Genomic DNA, 14,206 nt, shown 5'->3' with positions numbered 1-14,206 from the left:
TTTGCCACCCTTTATTCAAGAAAACTTAAAATATACATAATATTATAATACCCAGACTTATGGCCTTCTGTATGGTATTAAATAAGTTTTCATGTAGAGAAGTTGAAAGTTGCTTGTTGAGAAATTACAAAGTAAAGAAAAGCAATAGATATTCACTCAGCTTTTGCAATATATATTGTATAATTGTGACTAATACAGTGTTAAAACCTGAAGCTTTATGTAGTACCAAGAAACAAATAATAAATATATTAGTAACAGAACCGTTGTGAATTTGAAATGTAAATTAATCGATATTTAAATTAAGCATTTACCACCGAAAGCCAACATCGACCAACTCGAATGTTATGTTGTTGCCAACTTGTTGTTTTATTACTAAAATGGAAAAGCTCACATATAATGAAAAGCACACAAAAGTTCTAGACTTTAAGAACTATAATTCTAATATCGGCCTGGGTTCACCTGGGAACTTGAATGATATTGCCTTGGATTGCCCATAAATATATGTTTTAAAGTGGTTGAATAAAATTGGCGACATTTAGAACTTTAGCCACTTTCTCCTATTTAAACCCTGGTATGTCTTTAGAAAGTGGTATTATAAAGGTAACTGGTGTCTATTCTATTCCGTTCTGTCCTATCTTTAAAGTTACCAACATGGGTATCTAAGGCCACCAATAACATGGATATTTAAGGCCAGTCACCAACTTGGGTATTTAAGGCCACCAATAACATGGATATTTAAGGCCAGTCACCAACATGGGTATTTAAAGGCCACCAATAACATGTATATTTAAGGCCAGTCACCAACATGGGTATTTAAGGCCACCAATAACATGGATATTTAAGGCCAGTCACCAACATGGGTATTTAATGCCAGTCACCAACATTGGTATTTAAGGCAACCAATAATATGGATATTTCAGTCCGGTTATAACATGGATATTTTTAAGGTTGGCCATTATTGTGAATATGTAAGGCTGGCCATTAACATGGGTATTTAAGGCTTGTCACTAACATGGATATTTAAGGCCGATCACTAACATGAGTAATTAAGGCCAGTCACTTGTGTGGTATTATGTAAGGCAGGCCATTGACATGGATATTAAGGCCACTAATAACATGGATATTTAAGGCCACCAATAACATGGATATTTAAGGCCACCAATAACATGGATATTTAGGCCAGGCAGTAGCATGGGTATTTTAGGCCATAAAAGTCACTAACATGGATATTTAAGGTTGGTCATTATCATGAATATTTAAGGTCAGCCATTATCATGGACATTTTACAAAAGTGTGACTGTACATATGGCAGGGTGATATTAGTTGAGGTATTGTAACAGGTGCTTGGCCTTGATGTGCTGCACTATGTAGAAGTATATAGTAGGTAACAGGTGGGTCCAAATGTATGTTTTCAGTGAAAGCTTGAGGTAAATACTGAGCCATATGGCAGTGCTTTATGTAACTTCAAGGCAAGATTTTATTAAAATCTGATCTATAAACGTAATTAATTGCTATTTTATTATGATTATGATTTACGCAAGCATCTCAGGAATTTACCATATTGTATCATATATATGTGCTGGGGCCATTTATGTCAGAATTATGTCATATTTTGTTATAAAGTTATTGTTTTTATTCTTTGAAGGCACAAAAAATTCAAAAGTATATCTTAAAAATTTTATGTTTAAAATTCTGTCAGTAGAGATTTTTATGCCTTATTTAAAGCTTAGAAGGCGCTATAAAGGGTTATATACTGGTAAAAAATGGCTGTGATGTATAAATATCCTGGCCGTAGCTAATAAATGAGATCACTAGAAAAGAATTTGTACAATTTTGAGTAAGGTAAGAAAAAAACAAAACCTTTGTATACTTCATCATGGTAAAAACATAATTGTTTATGAGTGAGTTTTGTAAACTGGTGTTGTCTCATGTTGTACTGTAATGTTTTTCCTTGTGCAACACAACTAATTTATCATTTTACATTTTACTTGCATGCTTTATTGACAAGACCCACCTGGGTGTACAGCCAGTACATAAAAAAATACAATTCTTTTTCCCCATTGATTATTAAGGCACTGGTGCAGATACCAGTTTATCTTCACTGATGGCAGTGAAAGATATAATTAGATAAATTAGATAACGTGGGATGTTGATTCAATATTAAGAAGAAATTTTCATAATTATTTTGAAAAAGGCCAGTTTTGCCCATTCTCTCCCTTCCCCCCTTCCCCCAATCTGATTCTATTGCACTTTCTGAGCTAAACTTATATTATGAATTGGCTTATCTATACTATCGAAAGCCTCTAAACAATTTTATAGGTTTAAAGAATTAAAGGAAGCAAGAAAATTCAGCAAATCATAATGATTTATTTGAAATGATCCCTGTTTTTGTTTGTCCCCGGTAAAATGGCGAAAACCTGACCTTTTATGACATTTTTTCTCTCTCTCTCCTTGTAGATTATTAGAGAAATTCCTTTCCGTTGTAACATATTGGTGGGTTGATCATTGAATTATTCTAATTGGAAATGTTTCAAGCATAAGGCTGTATCTTAGCTTGATTCTGCCATGCTCTTCCGTTATTCTCCCCTGCAGAGTTTTCCGGATAACTGGGTTGTTATTTACATGTAAGGAAGAGGGAAAAAACTAAGCAGTATTTGCATATTAATTTGTTCTGATATGATGTCAGGTTTTGCCATCATTGGGATGAATCTTATGATTATACAGCCTTGCAAAATATCTTCGGAATTGATGGTAGATCAGATATTTGTTGTTGTGTTTCTTTCTCTGTAATGAATAAATAGTAAATGTTGCTTTTAGTTTTTATGTAAGGGTTATTTCATTTCCGGCATGAATATTCGTAAACTGTTATGAGATTTTTGTAGCATTACAATTTTATAGTGTTGTGTCCCATGAATGAACTGTGTTACCTAGTTTTGTTCAGAGGTTGACTTTTGGCATACATTTGTGACAGTGGGTGTTTTATCTGAACGGCCATCAATTGTTCTATCAGTCTAGGAGTCTATCTTATCTATATAACATATAAGTAAATGGCTTGGGTTGTATAATTTTCTTGCCCTTTATTGTCAATGGAAAATTAAATGTTTGTTTATTTGGTCGATTTTTGCACTAAGATTTTTACACATTACTTGGTCATAATGTCAGAGAGTCACAGGGTTATTTGACCTTGCCAAAGGATCAAACTAGCCACCCCTCAAAATCAGTTGTCCGTTTTGCCTAGGTTGTCCCACAAAATCAGTTGTCTGTATTGGCCAGGTTGTCCCACAAAATCAGTTGTCCGTATTGCCCAGGTTGTCCCACAAAATCAGTTGTCCGTATTGCCCAGGTTGTCCCACAAAATTTACTATATCAATATCATATTGACAAGTTAAGTAATGCTTCTGATAAAAACAGACAAGTAACTCAAAATCAGATTTTACTCAGGCCCTTCCCCGGCAGGATGACATAGTAGAAGGTCTTTTATGAATTTAACAATTTGATTTTGCTTGCCTTAACCAATAGTTAAACATCTATAAATCATGCAGCAATTGTCTTAGATAGGAAAACATGAAGGCGTTGATCTACTTTAAATGGCTGCAAATTTGTTGTGACGGAAAACAAACACTAAAATTTAAACCTTTTTATTAACATGAGCAGTATGTATAATTTTGATTGCTTATAACTGTCTTATATTCTGGAAAACAAGATCATTAATTCATAATAAGTTCTGGTCATAAAAAAGGACAACTTTAAGCTAGAATTTTATCATTTTAATGCTCATTAATGTCTTTTAAATTGAGAAATTTAATAGGTCAATGAGAGTCTGATAAGAACTTGTGGTTGTTTTCATAATAAAACAGCTAAGATTCTGACTATATAAACATTGATATACTATGAAAAAATTCATTTAAATAGCAAACTGTGAAGTTTTTCTGAAATATTTTCTATTTGAGATTCTAGTCTATGTATTCAAATACAATATAGTGTTGGATTCAATTGAAATGTCAATTTATAAGCCCTGATTATTACTGGTCATAAACTATAGTGAAATTCATCAAATGTGAAACAAGATCGCTTTATTGACACATAATGGAATAAAGTGCAAAGTAAATATAGAAAATACGAAACTTATTTCACTGGGATTATAAGCCTTTTATTGTCATTTGTCAATAATTGTGAATTTTTTTTCAATTTTCAAATTTTCTATATTTAGTAAAGTACATTTGCACTTTTATTAGCATTTTTTTTTCTGGTTTTTTTATTTGCCATATCAAATTCTTAATCATCTCTTGGCATAAAAATGTAAATAAGATTTTAATGTTTTGATTGGGCTTAACAAAGGATTGGAATGTTTCTCATAGAAAAGTAAACATGTAGTATAACAATTGGAAATAAAAAATATGCTGTATTTCAGATAACAATGTGACCTTTCTTGTAACTGAAATTGCCAAATTACTATACATTACATATCCGTAACCTGAATTACCAGATTGATACAAAACATTCTCAGTAACCATTTAACAGATTAAAACGTATCACATGACATTTTCCCTTTAACCAGTTGCAAGAAATTTAATACATTAAGTCATTGCAATTCTTTGTAACCAGTTGCCAGATTAACACATAACATATCTGTAAACAATTTCAAGATTAAAACATAACAGATTCATGAACGATTGCTAGAGTAACACATAACATATCTGTAAAAAATTGCAAGATTAACATATGACATAGTTGATAACAATTGGCAGATTAACACGTAACATATTTAAAAACAATTTGCAGTTTAACACATTACATATTTGAGAACAATTGCCAGATTAACACATAACATGTTTGAAAACAATTGCCAGATTAACACATAATATATCTGTTTACAAACAATTTTAAGATTAACACATTTTTATGTTTGAAAACAATTGCCAGGTTAACACATAACATATCTGTTTACAAAAAATTGTAAGATTATTAACACTTGGTAAATTTTATTTCTCAGAAAAATTGGAATTTGATTTGAGACCTGAAAATGCTCTGATCAGTTTTCAACATGGATGACATAATTTAAATCTCATCAGATTAATACCTCAGATTTTCAATTTAATCCCTGAATTTCAAAGTATAACATGGTTACTTATTTATTTCAACAGCCAGTACTGCTGCAGTTGTCCCAGTTTGTATTAGTAATGAAACTATGTAAGAAATAGATAAGGATACTTTATTTCTTATAGGCAAGTAACAATAATATTATTATCCATGTTGAAGATTTTTTAATGTTACTTTGCATGTATATTGAGACTAAAAATCTATTTATTTACAAGAAGAAGGGTGGTTCTACTCACAAGGTTTGCATTTAAGGAATCTGTAGGCTAAAATAATTGCAATTTGGGCTGCCTCACTCCTAAATAAAACATTTTTTTACATCGATTTAAATGACAACCCTGAATCGATGTGCCTGCTTGCATCTGAGGTCTCGCTTTGAAAGTTTCTATATGACCTTGACATTGTCATTGTGACTAAAAATCAAAGTCACAAAATGTAAGGAGACTATTTCATTGTAGGAGTGCTGGAATTTATACAGAATGTATTATATTTCAGTTGTGTAGGAAGCTATAAGCTCTCTAATCTGTCCCTGAAAACCAACCAGTACTAAGCAATGAGTGTAAAGTTTCTTGTTCTTTAGAAAAGAACAGCTTGCCCCCCCCACTGGGGTTTACACCCGCACAACCAGCGATCTGTATATTACTAGTTCAAGGCATCAATAATTGTTGATAAATTAACATCTCAGGTCAGATACCTTGTTTAAGTGATAACGCTGTTACAAGGGTTGCATGCTTGTGCCCCAGCTACTTTTCAACTGAAATTGTTAAATAGACGTAAAACTCTCGGTCGGGTCTCTTGTAGGGATTTCTTGCTGCACACATTTTGTATCAGCTTAGAGCTGTAATAGGTTAACTCCTTATATAATTTAGTAAGAGTTAACCTGTTACTGTGTTAAGGTGACGAAATTTGAAGAACGAGCTGAAATGTTTTGAAATAAAGAATTAATGCAAGCTGATGCTTTTTGTCAGGAAGTATAAGATAACTACAAATTCTAGAAGAGTCCATATAAGCTACTATATGCAATAGGACTGACTAGAAGTAGAAATGGAGAGATTTTTTTCTCGGCCTAAATAAAGCGGGTTATTTTTGGTTCAACCTTTAACTGCTTTCCTTCATTGGCACCATTTTGAATACCTGTGATTTTTGCATGGATACAGTCACGTATGAATATATGCCACGGTACCTGAAACTTGCCTTGTTAACATTCACATGTTGAATATATATATATATGTGTAACATACTTATTTTATAAAATGATTCCATAAATAAATTTGTCCTGCTTTGAGTTCAGAAATGTCCATAAAGCATTATTGAATGATGAAGTTTTGAGGTGTCAATCTCTAAGTCTGCTGACAGGGACTGACTCTACCTGTCCGAGCCATTCGATCATGGTCTGCACTGTTCACTATTCAGTCAGTTCTTATGTTGAAATTTTCCCCACGAATGATAAATAGTTTGGTCCCGATTGAAAGCATAGACTAGTCCATTTTTGGATATTAAGGGGTTTTGTGTGTTATAATACTAAAAATGGGCGACAAAATGTAGAGTCTGGTCCGACTGCTTTTTGGGCACCTGTGAATTAGCAATAGGGAGTTTGAATTTAGTGGTGTTTTGATGAACCTAGGACTTTTAAAGTGAGATTACTGTATTTTTTGTGTTCTGATGTTCTGAAGATGCTAACTAAGAATTTAAAAAAGATCAAATTCAGAGCAAGGCTTATTATGTACATGTACCTCATTATGTCAGAATTACATATTTTTACCACTCTTTAAAAAGAAAGAATATATAAAATATATATATTTATATAAAAATTATAGTATTACTAAATATAATGAACAAACTCAGCTGACTAGTAGTTCATCGCCACTCCCATTCCCTGAATGTTGTAAATCCAGATATAATATTGCGGAAACAAATTTTGATGGGGAATAAAGTATGTGTTTTTTTCTTCTTGATTATGTGGAACTTCTTAAATTAGAAACGCAGAAAGTCTCAGTTTACTGTAGAACTTGATGTTTCAGTGAATTTTTTAATTGATGTATGTTTTTTTTGAAATTAAAATTCCCTTTTTCTTGAACGTTTTTCGGCTATTTATACAAAATTTTAAGTATTTTAATAATGTTAAAGTACGTCTGTGATTTTAGAGATTATCATTAACCTTTTATTAACTTACCACTTAAAAAGGTTGTAAATGGACTTGGCCATCTTTTTAATCTGGCCACAAGGTTATAAAACCTTTACCTGAGATCAAGCTCGAATCTGAAGATTTTCATTGGTCAATTCACTTTCTGTGCCTTTTTCTGACCAATCAAATACCTGAGATGTGAGTTTGAGATTAAAATATTTCTTTATACCCACAGCCTTGGGACTAAACCATTCATCAGTTTTAGGGGAAAATTTCAAAACATAATTATACTGACTGAAAAGTAAACAGTGTACATTGTATATCACGATCAGCTGATGCATCTTAGGCGGGTCGTGCAGGTTGCCCGTGATCTGCAGTGGTCACATTGGTAGAAGCAGTGGAAGCCGGCAGGTTATGTGTGAATCTGACAGGCCATAATATTATATTATACAATTTGCAAACATAATAACGATTTATCTACAAAACAAACCAAAACACTTAATTAGGTCATACATAATAACATCATTATACAACAACATCGGTAATAATAACAAACAGTGTTGGGATGGTGTTTTTTTCTCTCTCTCACGGAATGAGAAATTTACAGGATAGAAATTACTCTTTTTTTTTTATCAGCTTTGTTAACTAGGCCAGATTCATTTAGGTCAATTAAGCTCGTACATTATTTTTCTTATTTAACACCATGGTGTACTTTTCTGGGTTGTTTTCTTTTCTCTCCAGTTTTCTAAGATTTCTGTTGACCTAACTTGAGTTCTAAACATGTGAAGATGCACTCTTAAGCTTGACATTATTCTTTCTGGTAAATTACTTGATTGATTTTATGGCTCATGGGAAAATTGGCATCATGCCATAGTTTTTCTCCGTTTGTTACAGTAGGAGAATAGAAAAAGAAAAGTTGAGTAAGGGAGCTAATTCTTGTTGAGGCATTAGAATGATTGTAAGGAGTTGTTCATCCTGAGAGAAAAAAATGTTTCTGAAATTATTAAAATAATTAAGATGAGTCCTGGGAAATAAATTTGTATGATACTCATTGACTGAATAATTGTTTAATGTCTAGATTGCATGTATAATTTAGTTTAAATAAATTTGAATTAAACAATTTATTTCCCAAATATATACATATCAACATAATACAATTATAATACATGTCAGATCAGTTATTATATACTGAAAATTAAATATTGAGAAATATTGATAAAATAAAATTCCTATTTTGATTTTCTGTATTTTCACTGTAAAAAAATATTTTTCACTCCAGGGAAACATATTTTCTGTATTTGCACTGGTGTCTTGCCGGACTACTTTCTTCTTAATTAAGCGAATATACAAATTAAGGTAGAAGTTTTAAGAATTGTAAGGTCAAAAAAGAGAAAAGGTATATAATAAAAAGAAAATTCAAGTATTTTTTCTATGAATACAGGATTTATTTTCATTTTGTATTATATGAAAATTATCATATTTCACTTGTGGCTCTCACCACTGGTGAAATATTTCCTTTTATACCACTCAAAGAAAATAAATCCTATATTTATAGAAAAATCTAGAATATCCTTTTTATACTGAAAGGAAAAGATTAGAACAGAAGATAATTATAGTCTAATAAAAATCTTTCTCCTTTTGAAAAAAACTTGTTTATCCAGGCGTAATGTCATCATAAAAATATTTCTCCTTTGAAATGATACGTATTATTTGAAATGATACATTTGAGGACTTGCAGAGAAGTACATATTATTTGAGGACTTGCAGAGAAGTGTTAAGTTGAAAGTTGAAAACAAATTTATAATGAAAATAGATAGTAAATTTATGAACAATTGTACTTTCAGGTGGCTAAAGGTTCTGGATTGCGGTTTGCCTACAAGCACCTGTCATCACGTCCTACCATTTCAAAGCCTAAAAATCTTCCATTTGAATCAGATGACCTTTTGACCTGGGTAACCAAGAGATACTCGGTAGTAACGACCTTCACATCAGTTCCCGGCGGCAACCATCTTACACTTACTGTTGGCAAAGGTGAGAGAGAAAAAAAAAAAATTTGTGTAATTGAGAATTGTCAAGGTCTATCCCTTTTTGCCTGTCTGTATTTTTGTCTCTTTAGCATGATATTATCATAGTCCTAGATTAAGAAAGATGTACAAACTGTTTGGATTTTAATCAAACAAGTACATGTACTTACACTTTATGCTATTCCACAACTCTACCTTCTTTGAGCTGCTTTTCTTCAGACATTATAATTACAGATCACACTTTTTGTGTTATTATTAGGGATATAGGGCATGAGATACAAAAGTTCCTACAAAAATCTTGTTTTATACTTTCATTTATATTTTATATTTATTATGAATTTATATTTGATTAGTGTGTAGCTGTCTTTTCTTCTTTACCCTGCCAAATCGACCTACATGTTCCATCAGTTATGTCAATTGAATCATGTTTTAAGGCACATTTGGCTCAGAAATGAAGAAAAATTCTCTTCAACTAAAGTTCTATAAAGTTTATATTATGGTTTATGAGCATGTTAGATGCTTGTTACCTAAAGAAAGTAGTGCTTAATTTGAAATTATTTGTCATAAAAGTAGCAAAATGTAAACAAAGAGGTTTTGTGACTGCCATACAAAATACTATTTCAGTATAACTGTATGCAACAGAAGAAAAGGATGGTTATGTAATTGGCCAATAAGTAAGTTTTTGAAAACAATACTACATGTAGTACACCAAAAATAAAAAGCTTTTGAAAATATAATTAAAAACATTTCTGGAGTATAATGGGCCTTTAAAGTTTTTCATTGTTCCACTTACAGCCCAACAATCCTCATCCTCATCAGCCACATGTTCATTGACGAGTAGTGACCTTGAAGAACCAAATGTGAAGGTCATTTCCATGGTGTCACAGCCAGTAGAGGGTTGTCTAATGCAGGACAGATACCCTGGACCTATATACAAGTAAGATCATTTTATGCTCACTTATATATTCATTCAAGTCACTGAGATCATCATCAGACAAGTTGCCCTTTTGCCATTGTTGCTAAGAAGCTTGCTCATCACATTTATGAATATGAAAATTTAAAAAATGGATAGCTTGTATGGCCTAGTGGTTACATGTGTGACTAGTTACCTAATGATCGCTAGTGGTATGGGTTCAAACCCCGTCAGGGGCAAGTTGTCATTTCCCTGAGCAATAAACTTTACACACATTGCTCAGTACTGGTTGATTTTCCAGGAACAGATTGGAAAATGTTACAGCTTACAGCTTCCTACACAGTCAAACTAAATTAAATTCGTAATAAACCAAAAATAGATAGCCAACAGTATAGAGCCAGGTCAGAGACTACACAGATGCGCAGACTTGCTATGTTATAATTATACAGGTGGAAATTAACCAGCTGTCAGTAGGTATGTGCCAGAAATATTCCACAGAAGGTAGCCTTTAATTTTGTTTCATCAGTAAAAGCTTGAGTGGTAAAGGTTGTTGACTTCAAATCAGTTGCCTCTCTGGCTGTGGGTTTGAATCCTACCTGAGTTGTTAGATTCTTTCATGTGAAGAAGCCACAGATTGTTCTAGACAGGTGCAGGTTCAAGGTTTTCCTCCATCAGTAAAGTTGGAAAGTTGCCATATTACCTTTAAAGTTCACAGAACTATTTTGCTATGATGTAAGTTTTATCTCTGATCATATACTGCAAAATCATTATTATTTGTGGGTGATCTCATTTTCGTGGCTTTTAGTGGATTGGTAAATCCATGAGTTTAAGATCCATCGAAATTTCATTTCGTCTGCTGTAAGATTATTTACATTTTTAACGTTTAAAAAAATAAACAGTCCAAGACTTTTAAGAACGCCTTGAATTTCATGTCTGAGAAATTAAGTGAATTCACAGTATTTATAATTATATTAGGGTCGCATATGTGATTGAACTGAAGGAAGTTCCAGATGTTGACAAGTTTGAAGTTCACTTGGATCTGAGAGGTCACTCCCGTCAGCATGGGGAACGTGAGACTAAACTTGTCCTGAAAGCTCCGAGTCAAGTCACATGGCGTGTTTACACCAAAAAGATGCAGGGATTGATTCATATAGTGGTATGTGAGCTGTTTTCATATTTGAGCCGAGTCACAACAAAACCAACGTTATGCGTTTGCGACCAGCATGGATCCAGGCCAGCCTGCGCATCCGCGCAGTCTGATCAGGATCCATGCTGCTGCCTATCAGTTTCTCTACTTGTAATAGGGTTGGTAAGCGAACAGCATGGATCCTGATCAGACTGCGCGGATGTGCAGGCTGGTCTGGATCCATGCTGGTCGCAAACCCATTATGTTGGTTTTGTCGTGGCACGGCTCATTTAAAGATAAAAAATGGGGGAGGAAATTAGGGGGGGGGGGGAGAATTGTCTTGTGTTAATAAAGTAATAATAGTTTACTTGATGTATGGCGATTTAGATGTAAGAGATGCATGAAAGAATTTTTTTATGTTAAAAATAGTTCCTTTAAGATTAGAATAAACTCTTTCATATCCACTTGCTATTATACACTTAATACCATTACATATATTGTTTATATATTAGTTTCAAATTAATATTTTGATAAATGAAATGCAGCTTAAGATCTTCGAAACATTCCTTTGTCATTTGTGAGTGATGCTATAAATGTTATGTTGTAAAATTCCAGGCCAATAGTTACGTGGATATGGCTGGCATCAGGGTGGAGACAGTATCAGTGAGGTCGGAGGAACTGCGGGAGACGGGTCTAGACTTACTGAGATGGGTACAATATTACCTCGACGTACCTATTTCCATGTACACCTCCATGAACAACTCAAACAGGATACAGATCTCCTTTCCGGAAATAGGTAATTAAATTAATAAATTCTTAATTAGCTTACGGAAGATTGTTGGTTCTACTCGGGAAAACCTCCTTGTGCTTGAAATGATGCAGGAAGCGGCCCCTGTGACGTTTTCCTCCACTAGTAAAGCTGGAATGTCGCCATATGACCTTTGTCAACTGAGTTGTTGTGACTTAAAATGCAACAAGCTAGAATTAGCTGTTGAGAGAGCAAATGAGCCGTGTCACGACAAAACCAACATAGTGCGTTTGCGACCAGCATGGATCCAGACCAGCCTGCGCTTCCGCGCAGTCTGATCACGATCCATGCTGTTCGCTTACAAACCCTATTACAAGTAGAGAACTGATAGCGAACAGCATGGATCCTGATCAGACTGCGGGGATGCGCAGGCTGGTCTGGATCCATGCTGGTCGCAAACCCATTACAGTAAACTCCGCTTATAACGAACTCATTGGGACATTCAAAATTTGTTCCTTATATCCAGAGTTCCTTGTAAGCATATAGCGAATTAGTTCCTTGTATCAGAAGTTTTTATAGCGAACAGTTTTACAAATAACGAACTAATTGTTTACCATTGTCCTCCATTTTGAAGAACATTTGATTAAGAGAAATAACTTTTTGGTTCGTCATTGTTGTCTCCCTTATATTGATTCAATAAAGAAAAAAAAGGATTAATTGCAATGTTGTTTCTTTTTAATATAATTTTTTATGTATAAACATATCTATAAGATAATTATATGATATGTACCATATATGCAATATTGTTATTTATTATTATGCCCCCCTTCGAAGAAGAGGGGGTATATTGTTTTGCTAATGTCGGTCTGTCTGTCTGTCTGTCGGTCGTCTGTCTGTCCGTCGGTAGACCACATGGTTTCCGCTGATTATCTTGAAAAGTATTTATCACAAAGTCTTCATATTTCACATAGTGATTGGTCATCACTAGTAGATGACCCCTATTGATTTTGGGGTCACTAGGTCAAAGGTCAAGGTCACAGGAGCCTTAAATGTCAAAATGGTATCCGCTGATTATCTTGAAAAGTATGTATCACAAAGTCTTCATATTTCACACAGTGATTGGTCATAACTATTAGATGACCCCTATTGATTTTGGGGTCACTAGGTCAAAGGTCAAGGTCACAGGGGCTTTAAATGTCAAAATGGTTTCTGCTGATTATCTTGAAAAGTATGTATCACAAAGTCTTCATATTTCACATAGTGATTGGTCATCACTAGTAGATGACCCCTATTGATTTTGGGGTCACTAGGTCCAAGGTCAAGGTCACAAGGGCCTTAAATGTCAAAATGGTTTCCGCTGATTATCTTGAAAAGTATGTATCACAAAGTCTTCATATTTCACATAGTGATTGGTCATCACTAGTAGATGACCCCTATTGATTTTGGGGTCACTAGGTCAAGGTCACAGGGACCTTAAAATGCCAAAATGGTATCCGCTGATTATCTTGAAAAGTATTCATCACAAAGTCTTCATATTTCACATAGTGATTGGTCATAAGTAGTAGATGACCCCTATTGATTTTGGGGTCACTAGGTCAAAGGTCAAGGTCACAGGGGCTTTAAATGTCAAAAGGGTTTCCACTGATTATCTTGAAAAGTATTCATCACAAAGTCTTCATATTTCACCTAGTTATTGTTCATAAGAAGTAGATGACCTCTATTGATTTAGGGGTCATTAGGTCAAAGGTCAATGTCACATGGGTCTTAAATGTCAAAATGGTTTCCGTTGATTTTTCCATAATTGAACACTTCCATGTACCCATTTTTGGCAAGTTTATGTAATAAAATTATCAATTATGTGAGTCAATGGCTAGAAAGGGGGGTATATGTGTCGTTCGACATTCTTGTTAATAATACAGTATCATGCATAAAAATAATCACTTTGCTTTGAAGAAGTTGCTACTTTTAGTTTGGGAATGTTTACAACTCTTCAGATCCGATAAACTTTTAAAAACTGTTTCTTCAACATGTGCATTAGACCTAATCTTGTGCAAACAATCAATAGCTTCATTTTTTGACACAACAGGCAGATCATCTAAATAGATCTCGTCTTCGGATGATTGACTGTCATCGTCATTATTTGTTTTAATATATCCGCTACATTCGGCCAAGT

At 33.7% G+C, this 14,206-nt stretch overlaps 1 protein-coding gene across 2 annotated transcripts in view; it reads left to right on the top strand.

The window, feature by feature from the left end:
• The window catches only part of LOC132748158 (transforming growth factor beta receptor type 3-like), a 43,576-nt gene that overhangs the window by 19,009 nt on the left and 10,361 nt on the right, over nucleotides 1-14,206 (top strand). For both annotated transcript variants that reach the window (XM_060737709.1, XM_060737708.1), the window contains exons 3-6: nucleotides 9,067-9,253; nucleotides 10,042-10,183; nucleotides 11,135-11,315; nucleotides 11,901-12,081. In XM_060737709.1, the coding sequence (XP_060593692.1) occupies nucleotides 9,067-9,253; nucleotides 10,042-10,183; nucleotides 11,135-11,315; nucleotides 11,901-12,081 (691 nt within the window). The remainder of the gene's footprint in view (nucleotides 1-9,066; nucleotides 9,254-10,041; nucleotides 10,184-11,134; nucleotides 11,316-11,900; nucleotides 12,082-14,206) is intronic.

This window comes from Ruditapes philippinarum, unplaced genomic scaffold (assembly GCF_026571515.1).
Source record: "Ruditapes philippinarum isolate M1 unplaced genomic scaffold, ASM2657151v2 ctg1243_1_1_1_1, whole genome shotgun sequence".
Taxonomy (NCBI): Eukaryota; Metazoa; Mollusca; class Bivalvia; order Venerida; family Veneridae; genus Ruditapes; species Ruditapes philippinarum.
Note: the sequence above shows the minus strand (reverse complement) of the source record. Positions and strands in the feature narration are given on the sequence as shown.